Source organism: Salvelinus alpinus, chromosome 23, assembly GCF_045679555.1.
Source record: "Salvelinus alpinus chromosome 23, SLU_Salpinus.1, whole genome shotgun sequence".
NCBI lineage: Eukaryota > Metazoa > Chordata > Actinopteri > Salmoniformes > Salmonidae > Salvelinus > Salvelinus alpinus.
The window spans coordinates 31,556,333-31,574,971 of NC_092108.1; the positions used below are offsets into that span (position 1 = coordinate 31,556,333).

General features: G+C 42.4%; 1 protein-coding gene across 7 annotated transcripts in view; it reads right to left on the reverse strand.

Moving 5' to 3' along the window:
* Positions 1-18,639, reverse strand: part of LOC139550800 (astrotactin-1-like) — a 261,506-nt gene that overhangs the window by 100,694 nt on the left and 142,173 nt on the right. For all 7 annotated transcript variants that reach the window (XM_071361962.1, XM_071361963.1, XM_071361961.1 and 4 more), the window contains 2 exons: positions 9,787-9,891; positions 5,590-5,778 (listed from right to left, as the gene is read on the reverse strand). In XM_071361962.1, the coding sequence (XP_071218063.1) occupies positions 5,590-5,778; positions 9,787-9,891 (294 nt within the window). The remainder of the gene's footprint in view (positions 1-5,589; positions 5,779-9,786; positions 9,892-18,639) is intronic.

Here is an 18,639-nt window from a genome sequence, read left to right on the forward strand (position 1 = left end):
GCCAGGCTTTGTTTACCCTCTTCTAAGTTTTCTCGCAATGTGCAAGTTATTTATATTTGACAAGTGAGATTAGCCATCTCTTCTTCTGCTACAAACCTTCTGAAGACATCAAGCTCGAAGTCGAAGACATCTGCTTCACGCTCTCTCTAATTGTCTCACCACTGAGCATGAAGCGCACATTCATCACCCTGTCTGCTCTGCAAGATGCCTGCACACCACCTACTACCAACCCCACACTGCACCTGACAGAGAGAGGTCAGAAGAGGTAGGACGGTCTGAGGCCAAAGTTCTCTTTCCACCGTACATGCAGCACTATGCGGAGCACCCATAGCATCCCCTTCTCACCGCTACCCTCCTTCCTGCTCTTGCCTCAGGCTGCAGAGCCTGCAGAGACACCTGGTCCATGCTTAGCCGTTACCCTCTGACCTGCCTGTCAGCCAGAGCATGTGCAGCATGGGGGACCAGGAGAGCAGGAGAAGAGAGAGAAAACATCCTGGATAAGTGGTAGATATTCTGTCACCCCTCAGGAAGAAACATGCGGAGGGTTGAGCGTGGAGAGCAGTGCAGGTGGTGCAGTGACAGTCACCTCCCTAATCAGTCAACTCCGTACTGTGTCAACTCCGTACTCTTTCAACTCCATACATTTCACTATTCCTCAACCTCTGATCCTCACACTGTCTGAGTAGACTAATACAGCATTGTTTTAATAGCTGAGTTGCTTTATATTTGGAATAAATAAGGACTGTTTTTCCTGTTTGTTGTCTGTGTTAATCAGAGCCTTGGCTTGACTTTACATAATGACCCTGACACTAGTCTTTGGGTGAAAGCACAGCTTTGAGCCAGACAGCAAGTGATCTAATTCAAAATGACAGAGGTCAGTAGCCTTTTAAAACAGGTGGACCTTGGGTTTAATGGAGGTCATTATTCAGACGTACTGTTGTTGATGTTCAGGTGCTTTCAGGTGTGCTACTTCACTGTCTCCAAGACCTCAGGCCAATGCTAAAATATGTAAAAATGTACAATACTACAGTATGTGGTACTGTGTTTTTTATATGTTTAGTTTCTCATAAGTCGAGGTTCTAGGTTATTTCTCATACAGTAGACAGTGCTTATCTCTAATATATTAATTCAACGTAAACTGTTTCTAATATATTAATTCAACGTAAACTGTTTCTAATATATTAATTCAACGTAAACTGTTTCTCATATAAATACAGACGTCAATGTTTGCTACTCTTTTCTTCTCCTGGTAGCCAGTTCCCAGTTCAATATGCCGGCCACAGTGGGTTGATTCCTTTCAGCGCGACTGCGTGTGTAGAGATGGGGAGCAGCTTGGTCGGTGCTATCTGGAATCCTTGGGACGGCCTTACCACATTGAAGTTGAAATTTAAACAATTTTTAAAATAAAGTCCCGTCCTCTGTTTGTTATTTCTTTAAAAATCAAGTCGTATCCACCAGCTGTTTTCTGGCAAGCTAGTTGTTTTTTAAATTTAAATAAGCACTAAGTACTGATAGATAGGATAACATACACCATTACGTGTGTTTTTAAGATGCTGTTCATTCTGTTCATTATATTATATCCATCTAAAATTATATCATTAATCATGAAGATTGAATATGATATCCTTCACTGTTTGAAAAATGCATACTGTTTGAAACTAATGAGCTACGGTTGGCTTGTTATTTATGATCTAATGATAATGTCCTTGTGTTTTGGATTTTCAAGCATTCACACCTACAGGAAGTGAATTCAAAAATGATAATTTCAATACATTATTTACTCAAACAGGCTATAGAGTGTTTATTTAAAGTTCTTTTACATTTTGAATTCGTTTTTAAAATTAAATTTAGCTAAAACCTAATACGAACACCTTGGAACAGTTTTTCATGAATGTTTTATCAAAAGATTTCACTCCAAGTGTGTCATTACTTGGCTATAACTTCTCATACATTGCCACATATAAATAAGTCGTATTATGTCTGCTGACAGAACTCCCAAAACATGCAACAATTATTAGCAGACTCACGCCAAATCCAGACGCGCTTTGATATTTGAGAGCAAAGGCTAGAACATGGATCACCATAGTCTCCACTGAGCAGGACTTATATGGACATTCTGTAACTTTGCAAAAAAAAAAATATGATTTTTAAGAAATCTCTCTTTAGAAGTTAGGCCTCTTTAGAAGTCCCAGGAAACAAAACGTTCATATAGTACCATAGTTCCAGTCTCATAATTTTTCATTCCCTGCTCTAGAAGAACCAACATTGCGCTGTGTAAAGCGAATTCACAAAATAGCGTTTAAAAAAAAACAATGCCTTTTGTATGTAATCGTGTAATAGTGTCTGTAGCAATGTCACAGAGTGAGAAAATGAAGAATAATGGAGTTTTCATGCGGATGGAAAACTCAGTCATTTAATGCCATCTGTCAGAAGTGGTAACATTCTGTAAATTGTGAGGCAATGTCCTTGGGAAGAAGGCAAAGTGGTCGATTCAACCAAAGGAAACAATGGTGGGGAAGTTACTGGACTGAAACACAGGGGAAAGAGGGGTCATTCATTATCTGGCTTTGTCTTGGTGGGGAAACAACTACAGTTAAAAAATATGGATTGCTGACAGAGTAGGAATTGCACCTGAAATCACTCTTTCATGTGGTTAAAACTGACAGCTTACATTATTTCTACAGAAAAATGGGTTATGAAAAACTACAGTAACAAATTGCTGGGACTCAATGCATCCGTAGAGTCTATCCATCCGTCAAACCCTCCTTTAAAAGGGACTTTCCATTATTTTAAAAGCGAAAGCGAATGACTTATACATAAAATAAAATGTATCCAAATTACTACATTTCATCTAAATTATGTTGGGGCCGCAGATCCGGGTGCCTTGTGTGAATTCGCCGGCGAGTAGGTAACTGGCCTTTACCCTCCGTCCTATTGGCCAACATGCAATCGCTGGAGAATAACCTAGATGAGCTCCGTTCGAGACTATCCTACCAACGGGACATTAAAAATATCTTGTCTTAAATATCTTGTGTTTCATTGAGTCGTAGCTGAATGACGACATGGATAATATACAGTTAGATTTTTTCTCCATGCATCAGCAAGACAGAGCAGCTACTGCCGGTAAGGTGAGGGGTGGTGGTCTGTGTCTATTTGTCAATAACAGCTGGTGCGCAATCTCTAATATTTTCCTCACTTGAGGTAGAGTACCCCATGATAAGCTGTAGACCACACTATCTAACAAGAGTTTTTTCATATTTTTTTTTCGTATCAGTCTATTTACCCCCACAAATCGATGCTGGCACTAAGACCGCACTCAACGAGCTGTATAAAGGCCATAAGTAAAGTAGAAAACACTCATTCAGAGGCAGTGCTCCTATTGTCCGGGGACTTTAATGCAGGCAAACCTAAATCCGTTTGACCTAATTTCTACCAGTATGTCACATGTGCAACCAGAGGAAAAAAAACTCTAGACCACCTTTACTCCACACACTCTATCCGCCTGATTTCTGCTTACAAGCAAAAACTAAAGCAGGAAGTACCAGTGACTCGCTCAATACAGAAGTGGTCAGATGACGCGGATCCTAAGCTACAGGACTGTTTTGCTAGCACAGGAGTATACCACCTCAGTCACCGGCTTCATCAATAAGTGCATTGATGATGTCGTCCCCACAGTGACCGTACGTACATATCCCAACCAGAAGCCATGGATTACAGGCAAAATATCCGCACCGGGCTAAAGGCTAGAGCTGCTGCTTTCAAGGAGCGGGACAGTTATCCGGATGCTGATAAGAAATCCCTCTATGCCTCAGATGAACAATCAAATGGGCAAAGCGTCAATACAAGACTAATATTTAATCCTACTACACCGACTCTGACACTCGTCGGATGTGGCAAGGTTTGCAAAATAGTAAGGACTACAAAGGGAAACCCAGTGACTGCGAGCTGCCCAGTGACGCGAGCCTACCAGTCGGGTGAAATGCCTTTTATGCTCGCTTCGAGGCAAGCAACACTGAAGCATGTATGAGAGCACCAGCTGTTCTAGCCGATGTGAAAATGTTTCACTGACATTTTCAACCTCTCCCTGACCGAGTCTGTAATACCTACATGTTTCAAGCAGACCACCATAGTTCCTGTGCCCAAGAACACCAAGGTAAACTGCCTAAATGACTACCGCTCCATAGCACTCCCATCTGTAGCTATGAAGTGCTTTCAAAGGCTGCTCATGGGTCACATCAACACCATCATCCCGGAAACCCTAGATCCACTGCAATACCGCCCCAAAAGATCCACAGATTACGGGGGCCCTTCGGGGGTGTCTGCTTAGTCCCTTCCTGTACTCCTTGTTCACCCACGACTGCGTAGTTAAGCACGACTCCAAAATCATTGTTAAGTTTGCTGACGACACAATGGTAGTAGGCCTGATCACCAACAACGATGAGACAGGCTATAAGGAGGAGTTCAGAGAACTGGCCCTGTGGTGCCAGGATAACAACCTCTCCCTCAATGTGATCAAGACAAAGGAGATGACTGTGGACTACAGGAAAAGGAGGGCCGAACACTCCACCATTCACATCGACGGGACTGTAGTGGAGCGGGTCGAGCGCTTCAAGTTCCTTGGTGTCCACATCACCAACAAACTATCATGGTCCAATCACACCAAGACAGTCGTGAAGAGGGCACGACAACACCTATTCCCCCTCAGGAGACTGAAAAGATTTGGCATGGGTCCCCAGACCCTCAAAAAGTTCTACAGCTGCACCATCGAAAGCTTCCTGACTGGTTGCATCACCGCCTGGTATGGCAACTGCTCGCCATCCGACCGTGAAGCGCTACAGATGGTAGTGCGTACAGCCCAGTACATCACTGGGGCCAAGCTTCCTGCCATCCAGGACCTCTATACTAGGCGGTGTCAGATGAAGGCCCAAACATTTATCAACATTCCTAGACTGTTCTCTCTGTTATCGCACGGCAAGTGGTACCGGAGCACCAAGTCTAGGTCCAAAAGGCTCTTTAACAGCTTCTACCCCCAAGCCATAAGACTAATGAACAATTAATCAAATGGTTACCCGGACTATTTGCATTGTATTACCAAACTCCCCTTTTGCTTTTACACTGCTGTTACTCGCTGTTTATTATCTATGCATAGTCACTTTACCCCTACCTACATGTACATATTACCTCAATTACTTTGACTAACCTGTACTCCCACACATTGACTATTTTTTGGTACCCCTTGTGTATAGCCTTGTTATTGTTATTTTATTGTGTTACTTTTTTTACTTTAGTTTATTTAGTAAATATTTTCTTAACTCTTATTTTCTTAAAACTGTATTGTTGGTTAAGGGCTTGTAAGTAAGCATTTCATGATTAAGTCTACACCTGTTGTATTCGGCGCATGTGACAAATACCATTTAATTTGATTTGTGCGTTTGCACTGTGTTTAGAAGGCAGAAGGCCTAGCTTTGTCCACTCTCACCCACTCTCACTGTCAAGAACATGTTGGAACATGAACCATCGATGGCTTCCCTCCAGCAGTTAGACATTAGATTTTACAGTACAGTATCTCCAATCAATTAGAGGTCTTACCTTTGCTGATGTCCTGGTACTCCAGCCACAGCTGTCTCTGGACCTGCTTGTTGGGGTACCAGATAGTGCAGGCCTCCTCGAAGCCATACACAGCCTCTTGTACAAAGTGATTACCAAACTCCCTGAGGATGGAGACAAAATCATGGCGGAGGGTGGCACCATCGAGAGAGTGGATGGCAGAGCTGAAAGCTGTTAGGAAACACAAAGAGGGAGTTAGCAATGGATAGACTACTGACAAATCCATAGCAACACAGTTCATGCCTTGTGTAAAAAAGATAAATTAATGTTGAAAAGCAATGAAACTATCACACCCTGATCTGTTTCACCTGTCTTTGTGCTCGTCTCCACCCCCCTCCAAGTGTCGCCCATCTTCCCCATTATCCCCAGTGTATTTATACCTGTGTTCTCTGTTTGTCTGTTGCCAATTCGTTTTGTTCGTCAAGCCTACCAGCATTTTCCCCCTTGCTCCTGTCTGTTTCTAGGTCCTGTTTTCTAGTTTTCCCGGTTTTGACCATTCTGCCTGACCCTGATACTGCCTGCCGTTCTGCACCTTCTGGACTATGATCTGGATTACTGACCTCTGCCTGCCCTTGACCTGTCGTTTTGCCTGCCCCCTGTTCTAGTAATAAACTTTTGTTACTTCGACACTGTCTGCATCTGGGTCTTCCCAGAAACGTGATAGAAACGGACATAAACCTGACACAGGAAAAAGCTAAAATATTTACATGTATGATACCATTTATTTTTACATTCCATATTCAGAGTAAATCAGTATGTCTATGAAGATAATTGTTTGTTCGTTTTAAGGTCAAAAGTAAGTAAGAAGCACCGGTATTATAGAATACAAGCCATAAGCATACTATACACTTATGCTACATTTCAATTTAAATTAGAAAATATGTACAGTATGTACTTGTTTGTAGTTTTAGGTAAACATCCTAATGAAAGCTCAAGTTTGTGAAATGATAAGCTATGACTCCCTATGTTGTTGTGACAGTGCACAGACTATGATTAAAGTGCCATGTGTAAACTTGAGGCTTTCTTTAAGTCTTAAATTGAGCCTTCATGAAATCCTCAGAGGGGAGTCATTGTAAAGCATTTACTCTTGCTGGTGTTTTTATATCTTTGGGAAAACACTAAAAAACATGTATAGCTCTTCAACTGCTCCATTATCATTCGAGAGCCCTAGCATTAACATCCTACCACTCACAACATGCTAGTCTTACATTATGAAGCAAAACAGTCCTTCTGAAATATTGTGCTTTGGTATCAGGTGTAAAAATCTCTAATAATAAAGAAGCTGCTGAACTCCTACAAGTAATGACACTGAGGAAATGGAATTCTAAAGGCTGTGGTCATGTTTAAAGGCAGAACACTCTTATCTGAAATGCATTAGTAATGGTACATCTATATATGTAATATTTATGCTATACTCCACATGTGTGGTGAAGTAAACACAAAATGCTTACGGATACATAAATGATAGACACGTTAAACAAAACAAATAATGCAAGTCATGGCATCCAAAAAGAAAACAAAAAAATCCAAAAACCATTCAAGCCCAAATAGCAGTCTGAAAACTCATGACACATTCATATAGAAACTTTTTTGCATGTTGATGTAGGCCGTTCAGATGCCGAAGCAACACAATATGATACAAATATAAAAAGGTAGAGACTGTGGAGCGGACTTTTCTGGACCCCGCTTCCCAGTGGCTGGGGGTCCTGGGGCTTCTGCACATCTCTGGGATTCTCTACTTTGAGCACATGATCTACTCTTAGTGAACCTCCCTTCACATTTCTCACTGTCAATCATGCATTTTACAGGTGAAATGCCCACGCAGTATCTGCATACCAACCAAACTGTATCCTATAACTCAAGACGATCTAAATGCATGTCCCCATGAGACTGATTGAGATCAAATGGATGTTGATTAACAGTGTTGTTTTGAATGATGTACAGTGAACACACTTTAGATATGTTGTTTACAAACTGTAGCATAGGCTACGTGTGTTTAGTTTCAATCAAAACACATATTTTGCCTGGTGGCGTGCGCTGTTTTGGCCGAAAATGCGACCATTCGCACAATAATGCAAAAAATTACATAAGAAACGCGGTAGTGTTTTTTGTCTTACAGTAACGCTATACTATGATATATATTCAGTTCTGTTATGTAGAATACTATCATTATATGATCTTGCAGAAATTGACTCAGTTTTGATAAAATGTTATTAAACAAGCACCATTCACCAGAGTAGCCATGTTCTCTATGAGTGGAGTGGAGGGCGAATACTGGGTGGTAGATGCTTATATTTGTCCTATTTCACACATAACTTTTGGAGAATGGGGTCACAGCATGGGTCAAGTGCCTTGCTAAAGGGCACATCAACAGATTTTTCACCTTGTCAGCTTGGGGATTTAAACTAGCAACCTTTCGGTTACTGTCCAAATGCTCTAACCACTAGGCAACCTGTTGCACAAGTGGAGGGTCCTGGGTCCACAAGTGGAGGCTTTGGGACCTTTAGTTGTCTGGAGGAAAGGTATGTGGATGATGACAGCTTATCAGACCATAAAGGGAGGTTGTTCTAAACCACGGCTCCGTGATGCAAATGTGGAATGGCAACTTTAGGCTTCAGGCCTAGTTTCCATTACCAAAATTTCCCTTTTTGCCTCTTAGGCATGTGCCAAATTTTTTCTTGACGTCCACTGTTCAAGTGTGCATGTAACTCACTGCATACAAGATGAATAGAACCCTGCATTAATATAATCCTTGACTAGAACCCTGATTATAACCATTAATTAATTAATTAATAGAACCATTTCATCGACTACAGCTCAGCATTTAACACCATAGTACCCTCCAAACTCGTCATTAAGCTCGAGACCCTGGGTCTCGACCCCACCCTGTGCAACTGGGTCCTGGACTTTCTGACGGGCCGCCCCCAGGTGGTGAGGGTAGAAAACAACATCTCCACCCCGCTGATCCTCAACACTGGGGCCCCACAAGGGTGCGTTCTCAGCCCTCTCCTGTACTCCCTGTTCACCCATGACTGTGTGGCCATGCACGCCTCCAACTCAATCATCAAGTTTGCAGACGACACTACAGTGGTAGGCTTGATTACCAACAACGACGAGACGGCCTACAGGGAGGAGGTGAGGGCCCTCGGAGTGTGGTGTCAGGAAAACAACCACACACTCAACGTCAACAAAACAAAGGAGATGATTGTGGACTTCAGGAAACAGCAGAGGAAGCACCCCCCTATCCACATCGACGGGACAGTAGTGGAGAAGGTGGAAAGTTTTAAGTTCCTCGGCGTACACATCAAGGACAAACTGAAGTAGTCCACCCACACAGACAGCGTGGTGCAGAAGGCGCAACAGCGCCTCTTCAACCTCAGGAGGCTGAAGAAATTTGGCTTGTCACCTAAAACACTCACAAACTTTTACAGATACACAATTGAGAGCATCCTGTCGGGCTGTATCACCGCCTGGTACGGCAACTGCTCCGCCCTCAATCGCAAGGCTCTCCAGAGGGTAGTGAGGTCTGCACAACGCATCACCGGGGGCAAACTACCTGCCCTCCAAGACACCTACACCACCCGATGTCACAGGAAGGCCAAAAAGATAATCAAGGACAACAACCACCCGAGCCACTGCCTGTTCACCCCGCTATCATCCAGAAGGCGAGGTCAGTACAGGTGCATCAAAGCTGGGACTGGGAGACTGAAAAACAGCTTCTATTTCAAGGCCATCAGACTGTTAAACAGCCATCACTAACATTGAGTGGCTGCTGCCAACATACTGACTCAAATCTCTAGCCACTTTAATAATTAAAAATTGGATGTAATAAATGTATCACTTGTCACTTTAAACAATGCCACTTTATATAATGTTTACATACCCTACATTACTCATCTCATATGTATATACTGTACTTTATACCAACTAATGCATCTTGCCTATGCCATTCAGCCATCACTCATCTATATATTTATATGTACATATTCTTATTAATTCCTTTACACTTGTGTGTATAAGGTAGTTGTTGTGAAATTGTTAGATTACTTGTTAGATATTACTGCATGGTCGGAACTAGAAGCACAAGCATTTCGCTACACTCGCATTAAAATCTGCTAACCATGTGTATGTGACCAATACAATTTGATTTGATTTGCTTTAATGATGTGTTATAGTTACCTTGAGAGAGAACCCACTGGTTCAGTTTGACATGGTACAGGACAGACCTCAGCTTCCAATGCTGGATGAGTGGGTACCCAGAGACCTCACTGTAGTTCACCATTCCTGTAAGAGGCACAACATATCACATCACCTATCATTTTCCATTCCAGTTAACAGGGCTTTGATGCAAAGTATGAAAATGGTAGATTAACAAAGAAAGAAACACATGTTAGGTACAGATGACAACTTGCACAGCACATTCACAAGTAGTGACTCTGTCTTAAGCTACAGACAAATAGTGGGCAGTCGGTGACAGATCGTTAATACACTCTGATGGGTTGGAAAAACACTGATCCACACAAAAGCATGTAATGGTCTCAAGCACTTTGACATAATTACAATACCACCAGAGTGCAGCATAGAGAAAATCTATCACATTCTGCCCGCCTACAATGTCATTACGAAGGAGCTCGACGAAAACCTTCACTGGTTAGTCCCTCAAAAATGTATTTACAGATGCCTTTCTTCTTAGGGTAATGATTGACTTGGTCAGCTTGTTGGGGTTAACAACAAATCATCAATGGCAGGCAAAGCATAACAAATGTAGCTATATGTAAATGAAAATACATTGGGACGTGGCGACATTCATCATCCAAATCTTTTCTTTAGATGAAATTAAGCATTTCTATTCTACCTCTGGTTACGGTGCAGAGTTAACATCCCTCACACATCACCATATGTAGCGTTGGCATGGTGCTAAATCATCAAATCTCCTATGGCAACTGTCAGCAATTCTGAGCTGTGCAAGGAATCACACCCATACATCAATTTAACTTTCCCTTCATGTTCTACACATCTGGAAGATGTCTAAAGACACAGCATATCCTGGGAGCTTTAGGAGCTGCTACATTGTCAGTCAAAACATCTGTGAAACATAAAAGAGAGCATTCAGGATTTCATTGAGTAATGATGGACCTTCCGATTCACAACTGTATGAGGACTTTCTGGGACCGTGTCACAATATATCACCCTAGTAGGCAACTACTAGTTCAGACACCCACCGGAGGACAGACACTGACAGAGTCGTTTTGTTCTACTGAAAGTACTATTCAATGAGAGCTGTAATACTGTATTGGTAATGTGGTATCCTATTGATAATGGGGGATTATTGCCAGATCTTTCCGATTCACGACTGTATGAGGACCTTATGGACTCGTGTCACAATATATCATGCTTCTGAGAGACACTGAAATAGAGACTTTTTGTTTTTAGTAATAGTGAAATGAGAGCTGTGTTGTCCTATTGGTATTGAATGGGTAATGTGGTTTGTGGTCCAATGGAAAGAACACAAATACTGTGTAGAGGATCATTCTCTTTCAGTGTAAATAAGGAGTAATGCAACGTATTTGTAATTTAGCTCGTGAGCCAAGTGAAAATTGCGCCGGTAACAGTTCCCTGTTTCGCAGGGGCTTGACATATTGTATGAACTTGATGAATAAGGCTCTAAATGTGATGTTCACACATTGAACAACCATCATTTATCCCTTCTTATGGGAAAATGCTCCCCAAACAATACAATTCCTGGTAGTAGACACAGCGCTGCACTGTTCACGTCCCCTTATAAAATGAATAACAAGCCAAAACATATACAGCCCATATTCCTTCTTTTCAAAGGCCTTGTCTCCCTTTACCCCTTGGGTGCTCTGCTCTCATTGTCTGACAGAATGAGTAATATGACTGAACTTCACATCACAAACACAAGTTCAGTCTCTAGTCGTCGCTAGTCATTTTGCCACGATGTGGCGAGCCTCAGGTGGAGTCATTAACATACACTAAAATGAACATAGATTGAAGAGAGAAAAAGATAGACACAAATCAAGGACTAGGAGGCAGAGGAGATCTGAATATCAAACCCTATGTGTGACCACAATGGATCTATGATCTAATATCCTGAGGGCCTTGGATATCTCTGTGCCACCACTGCCAAATCTTATATATATATTTTTTAAATCTAGAATCTTCTCTCAGGAAGATTCATAGCGACAACCACAGATGGAAGTAATCTTATGGCTCATAGAACCCCATTAACTATGGGACCCCATGTTCCATTTCACTCTTGGATAAGTCGAAGAAGGAATGACTGAGGAAAGAGGTGGAACACTGAGAATTACCTGACACTCCTCTACTAATCTAATGGGAAACTAAATGTGCGTCCCAAATGGCACCCTATTCTCTATATAGTTGAGTGCACCACTTTTGACCAGAGACCTCAGGGTACTATATAGGTATAGGGAATAGGTTGCCATTTGGGACGCATCCTAACTGTAATATAGCAGCGGAGCCCACTCTTCTTCCTGAGGAAACTGATAAAAAATCTCAAGCCTACAGGAGGAACAAAATGTTAGCTTTTGAAAAGATGTATGGGAACGGCTGTACATAATGCCTTGATAATCCAACGGCTGTCACGTCTACTCCCGCTACTCCCCTCCGGCGTTCGACGTCGCCGGTTTACTAACCACCGGTCCTGGGAATCATCATTACGCGCACCCACGCTTCATATATAGGCACACCTGGACTCCATCACTTCACTGATTACCTCCCCTATATCTGTCACTCCCTTAGTTCTATTCCCCAGGCAGTATTGACTATGTGTTTCATGTCTGTACGCTAATCGTGTTTTTTGTATTCTGTTTATTATTAAACTCACCACTTACACTTGGTTCTCGACTCCCAGCATCCACGTTACAATGGCAAAGATTATGGTATCATATACGTTGTTGGACTAAATCACTAGGCCTACCACTCATCTCTCCTTGACCAGGTCTTCTCCCATGAATAATTTCCACTGCCTCTCAACAGTTTTCATAATGTTAGTCTTATGTGATCAGTTGATCAGTATTGTATAGGTGGTGCCCTCTGTTCCATAACCATGTTCATTACAAAGTATACACTACACTACAGCATCCATAGCACACCTACTGTAGGTTATATTGAAAACATTTCTAAGATTTCTAATATGTGGAGATGCATATTTTGTCTGCTACTTGAAACAAGAAAGCTTATTTGCATAATGGACAGTAATCAATTCAAATCATATTGAAAAAAGACAATCATGTTAATGCATGTGTTACTCAAGTGAAGGTCAGATATTCAGAACAGGTTATGGCAAGAGTGTAGGTTGAAAGTTAAGTTTAGGATTAAGTTAACAACACAGAAGTTTATTTGTTAGAACGGTGCTACTGAACATATTCTGAACACTACCTCTCTGCTCTTCTGTAAAGTTTTGATTGAAGATGGACCAAATGAACAAACCAGGCAGGAGGCCTTGAAACCCACAAAAAGGATGAAACATTAAGACTACAACAGTAGGAACGTCTCACATCTAAAGAATCCAACAGATTGAGGCCATTCATAAATCAGCATCAGACTAATTAACGAGGCAGATTTTGCATCCAAAATGGCACCCTATTCCCTATATAGTGCACTACTATTAGCCCTGGTCAAAAGGAGTTCATTAAATAAGAAATAGGGTGTCATTTGGAACGGAACTTGAGTTTTTATATAATTCCAAGGTGACACCCTTTCCATTTTAGCATTGTCAAAGGTACTGTAGGACTAGGAACTGTCAATGTCTTATAAAATATCTCAGCGATACCTCTGTTCTTTAGCGATCACTAGGCCATATGCTACGGTTTTAATTGAGAGGGACTTGGGGAGAAGGGACTCTGTGTTGCAGTTTGAATCACTGCCATTCTGCTTGCGTCAAGGGTCAAACCATAAACCACCAGTTCAGTTCCCACCAAGCCCACCAATCACATTCCCCCCCAAAATGTAAAATGTACTATAATCCTGATGCTAGAAATTAACAAGCAGCTCAACTAGACTGTAATGTCAGTCAATATACACTTCTGAGAAGTTATTTGCCTGTGTACTGTCTAGGCATACATAGATCTCTGTAGATGTCTCCTCAGAGGAAACCTGTAGATCCCAGAGGAACAGGTGCGCACCATGATGGTTTTAAGGGGCCACCCTTAAGGTCCCTGCTCCCATGCTGGGGCCCACACTGTATTAATTATCACATCTAATGCTGTCGGTTAATTAATTGACGTTTACCGCAGGGAATGGCTCAAGCAATTAATCAGTGTCAAATAATAAATTAAACCCCAAATGTGATTACAATTGTGGGCTGCATCCAAAATGTAAGATGAATGGAGCTTGGCTTTTTCAGGTAAGCCAGAAATTGTCCACTACTCAAAGGCAGAGTGCACAGTAAATAAAACAATTGTCATGACTCTCTATCCTTGGTGAGGATCAAAAGGACCCATCAGCTAGGCAAATGTTTGAGGATAGACAGACCCTGTTTTATGACTTAAAGGATAGCCAGACCCTGTTTTATGACTCAAATACCTTGCAGAAACTCTCCCTTTGGCTCTGCAGGATTGGAAGGCTGAAAATCCTTTATTAAACAGAGAGACTATGCCGCCAAAAACTTAAACATCAAACAATGGACACTGGAACAATATATTTCAACATCCGAATGTTGGGAATGATGAGAGATGGAATATGGAAAATTCATGTCTATTTTGTGATGTCATAAAAATTATCTGAAAGACGTTATAACGGAAACATTGTAACTTTAAGAGCTTTCACACTGTATATATCAGATTTACATCTAAATGTTGTAAAAAATTATATGATTAAACATGAAACTATTCTTCAAAAGAAAGAAATGTGATTTTAGCCTTCTAAATGAGAATTGTGTTTCATGCAAACTTGTGCCCAGTCAGTAGCCACGCCCACGTGAGCTCAGAGTTTGTGTCAACATGACACAACGCCCTCTAAGACCAGAGTGCTTAAAAGGACTTGCTAACAAAATTTACATTAGACTAAAACATGCCGGGTTGCTGCCGGCGTGTAAAGTGGTCCTAGCTGTACCCTGAATAATCAACCATTGAGACCAGAGAACGTGAGGCCTTGGTGCACACGTTGAAATGGTTAGAAACTTTGTAAACCAGACCAAAACATGCACCGTCTGCAGCTCTGCATGTAAAGTAGTCTAGGACATTTGACCAAAGACGAGAGGGAAGAACAGATCCCTCTGACCACTGTGTGGTTCATCTGAAGTATCTATTCTAACGAACACTCCAGAACAAAAGAAGCCTACAACTAATAAGGACATTGTGACCTCTGATGGACAACCAGAGACTCGTTCATGTGCAAAGTATTCCTATTCCCGTGAGCGTAGTTTCCAAATGTATGTACGATAAGGTGACTCTCTTTGTCTCTCCTTCTCCTTACATACCCCTCCCTTTCCATTGTGTAAATGAACGGTTATGCTTTTCTTAGTCCACTAGGGACCTGTTTTCATTGTATTATGTATGTAATCAATAACCTTATGCTGTGTGTTTACGTATTCTGTATGATGATTTAGTTAGTAAATACATAATTAAGCCAATTTGTGTATTGCTGATTAATCACTTAGGTTATGGTTCGTGCAGATATCCAAGAATTGTGCGACGTTCAGAATGTGACTGGTGAGGTAATAATTCATCATTGACTGTTATTGATGTAAGAGATATGAATATATTTCTAGAGTTTAAGTCGGGAGATAGTAACTCATTAAATAATTTTTCCCATGGTGCCCCAAAATCCTGAGTGAATTGCTACATGATGCTACATTAATCAAGTATCAATTAAACATAGTAGGTAATTATTAGATAAAAACAGTCAACACATGAATGATAGTCACTTCTCAACACACTGTTGTCAAGGAAATGTATATGTGTAACTACAGTAGACACCTACTGCTAGTACATTACAACTGAAATATGACCTATTATTAATAGTACCAATGATTTTGTTTCTATTCTGGAGAACATCACATAATTGTTATGCAATTATCCAATATCCATAAAGTATACAGTGTCTTCAGAAAGTATTCATACCCCTTCACTTAATCCACATTTTGTTGTTACAGCCTGAATGCAAAATAGATCAAATAAATGTTTTTCTCACACATCTACAGACAATACCTCATTTACATAAGTATTTAAAAATTAGTCAATACATGGTATAATCCCTTTTGGCAGCGATTACAGCTGTGAGTCTTTCTGGGTAAGTCTCTAAGCATTTTGCACACCTAGATTGTACAATATTGTCACGCCCTGACCTTAGTTATCTATGTTTTCTTTATTATTTTGGTTAGGTCAGGGTGTGACGAGGGTGGGTATTCTTGTTTTGTATTGTCTAGGGTTTTTTGTATGTCTAGGGGTGTTGGTAAGTCTAGGCATGTATGTCTATGGTGGCCTGAATTGGTTCCCAATCAGAGGCAGCTGTTTATCGTTGTCTCTGATTGGGGTTCATATTTAGCTTGCCATTTTCCCTTTTGGTTTGGTGGGTTCTTATTCTATGTTTAGTTGCCTGTCTGCACTAGCCATATTAGCTTCACGGTTCGTTTTGTTATTTTGTTTTTTTTGTTCAGTGTTCATTCTTTAAATAAAGAAGAATGTACGCTTATCACGCTGCGTCTTGGTCTCCTCCCTACGACGGCCGCGACAGAAGAACCCACCACAAAAGGACCAAGCAGCGTGAAAAGGAGGAGCAGCGTTTAATGAAGAAATGGACCTGGGAGGAGATACTGGATGGAGCAGGACCCTGGACGCAGGCTGGGGAGTATCGCCTTCTGAAGGAAGAAATTGAGGCAGCAAAAGCGGAACGGCGATATTATGAGGAGAAATACAAACAAGGCAAGCACGAGAGGCAGCCCCCCAATTTTTTTGGGGGGGGGAGGCACACGAGGAGATTGGCTGAATCAGGTTGGAGACATGAGCCAACTCCTCGTGCTTACCATAGGGAGCGTGTGACTAGTCAGGCACCGTATTTTGCAGAAATGCGCACGGTGTCTCCAGTTCCCATTCATAGCCCAGTGCGCTCTATTCCAGCTCCTCGCATTTGCCGGGCTAGAATGGGCATCCAGCCAGGACGCATTGAGCCAGCTCTACGTTCCAGATCTCCAATGCGTCTCCACGGCCCAGTGTATCCTGTACCTCCTCCTCGCACTCGCCCTAAGGTGCGTGTCCTCAGCCCGGTACCACCAGTTCCGGCACCACACACCAGGCCTCCAGTGCGCTTCCAGAGTCCAGTAAGTCCTGTGCCTCCTCCCCTGAGGTGCGTGTCCCCAGCCCAGTACCACCAGTGCCGGCACCACGCACCAGGCCTACAGTGCGCCTTCACAGTCCAGTACGTCCTGTGCCTCCTCTCCACTCGCCCTGAGATGCGTGTCATCAGCCCGGTACCACCAGTGCCGGCACCACGCATCAGGCCTCCAGTGCGCTTCCACAGTCCAGTACGGCCTGTGCCTCTTCCCCGCACTCGCATTGAGGTGCGTGTCCTCAGCCCGGTACCACCAGTTCCGGCACCACGCATCAGGCCTCCAGTGCGCTTCCACAGTCCAGTACGGCCTGTGCCTCTTCCCCGCACTCGCCCTGAGATGCGTGTCCTCAGCCCGGTACCACCAGTTCCGGCACCACGCATCAGGCTTCCAGTGCGCTTCCATAGTCCAGAGCTTCCGGCGACAGTACCCAGTCCAGAGCTTCCAGCGACAGTACCCAGTCCAGAGCTTCCGGTGACAGTACCCAGTCCAGAGCTTCCGGCGACAGTACCCAGTCCAGAGCTTCGGGCGACAGTACCCAGTCCTGAGCTTCCGGCAACGTTTCACAGTCCGGAACCTCCAACGACGGGCCACAGTCCGGAACCTCCAACGACGGACCATAGTCCGGAACCTCCAACGACGGGCCACAGTCCGGAACCTGCAACGACGGGCCACAGTCCGGAACAGTCCGAAACAGTCCGGGGTGTTGGTAAGTCTAGGCATATGTATGTCTATGGTGGCCTGAATTGGTTCCCAATCAGAGGCAGCTGTTTATCGTTGTCTCTGATTGGGGATTATATTTAGGTTGCCATTTTCCCTTTTGGTTTGGTGGGTTCTTATGCTATGTTTAGTTGCCTGTCTGCACTAGCCATATTAGCTTCATGGTTCATTTTGTTATTTTGTTCATTTAGTTCAGTGTTCATTCTTTAAATATAGAAGAATGTACGCTTATCACGCTGTGCCTTGGTCTCCTCCCTACGACGGCCGTGACAAATATTTTCACATTATTCTTCATAAATTTCTTCAAGCTCTGTCAAATTGGTTGTTGATCATTGCTAGATAACCATTTTCAAGCAGATTTAAATCAAAACTGTAACTTGGCCACTCAGGAACATTCACTGTCTTCTTGGTAAGCAACTCCAGTGTAGATTTGGCCATATGTTTTAGGTTATTGACCTGCTGAAAGGTGAATTCATCCTCCAGTGTCTGGTAGAAAGCAGACTGAACCAGGTTTTCCTCAAGGATTTTGCCTGTGCTTAGCTCCATTCCATTTCTTTTTTAACCTAAGAAACTCCCCGGGCCTTAACGAATACGGCAGGTAGCCTAGTGGTTAGAGCGTTGGACTAGTAACCGAAAGGTTGCAAGATCGAATCCCTGAGCTGACAAGGTAAAAATCTGTTGTTCTGCCCCTGAACAAGACAGTTAACGCACTGTTCCTAGGCCGTCATTGAAAATAAGAATTTGTTCTTTACTGACCTGCCTAGTTAAATTAAAAGAAAGAATATAATATAAAAATAAAAGCATACCCATAACATGTTTCAGCCACCACTATGCTTGAAAATATGGAGAGTCGTATTCAGTAATGTGTTGTAGTAAGCATATGGCATATGGAATTGTTTTAAGATGGTCATACCATGGATCCTTTAGCTATTTTAGGACCCCTTTAGGTATATAAAAGATTGGATAAAATATTGAATTTGGCCTGTAATAGTATAGCTCAT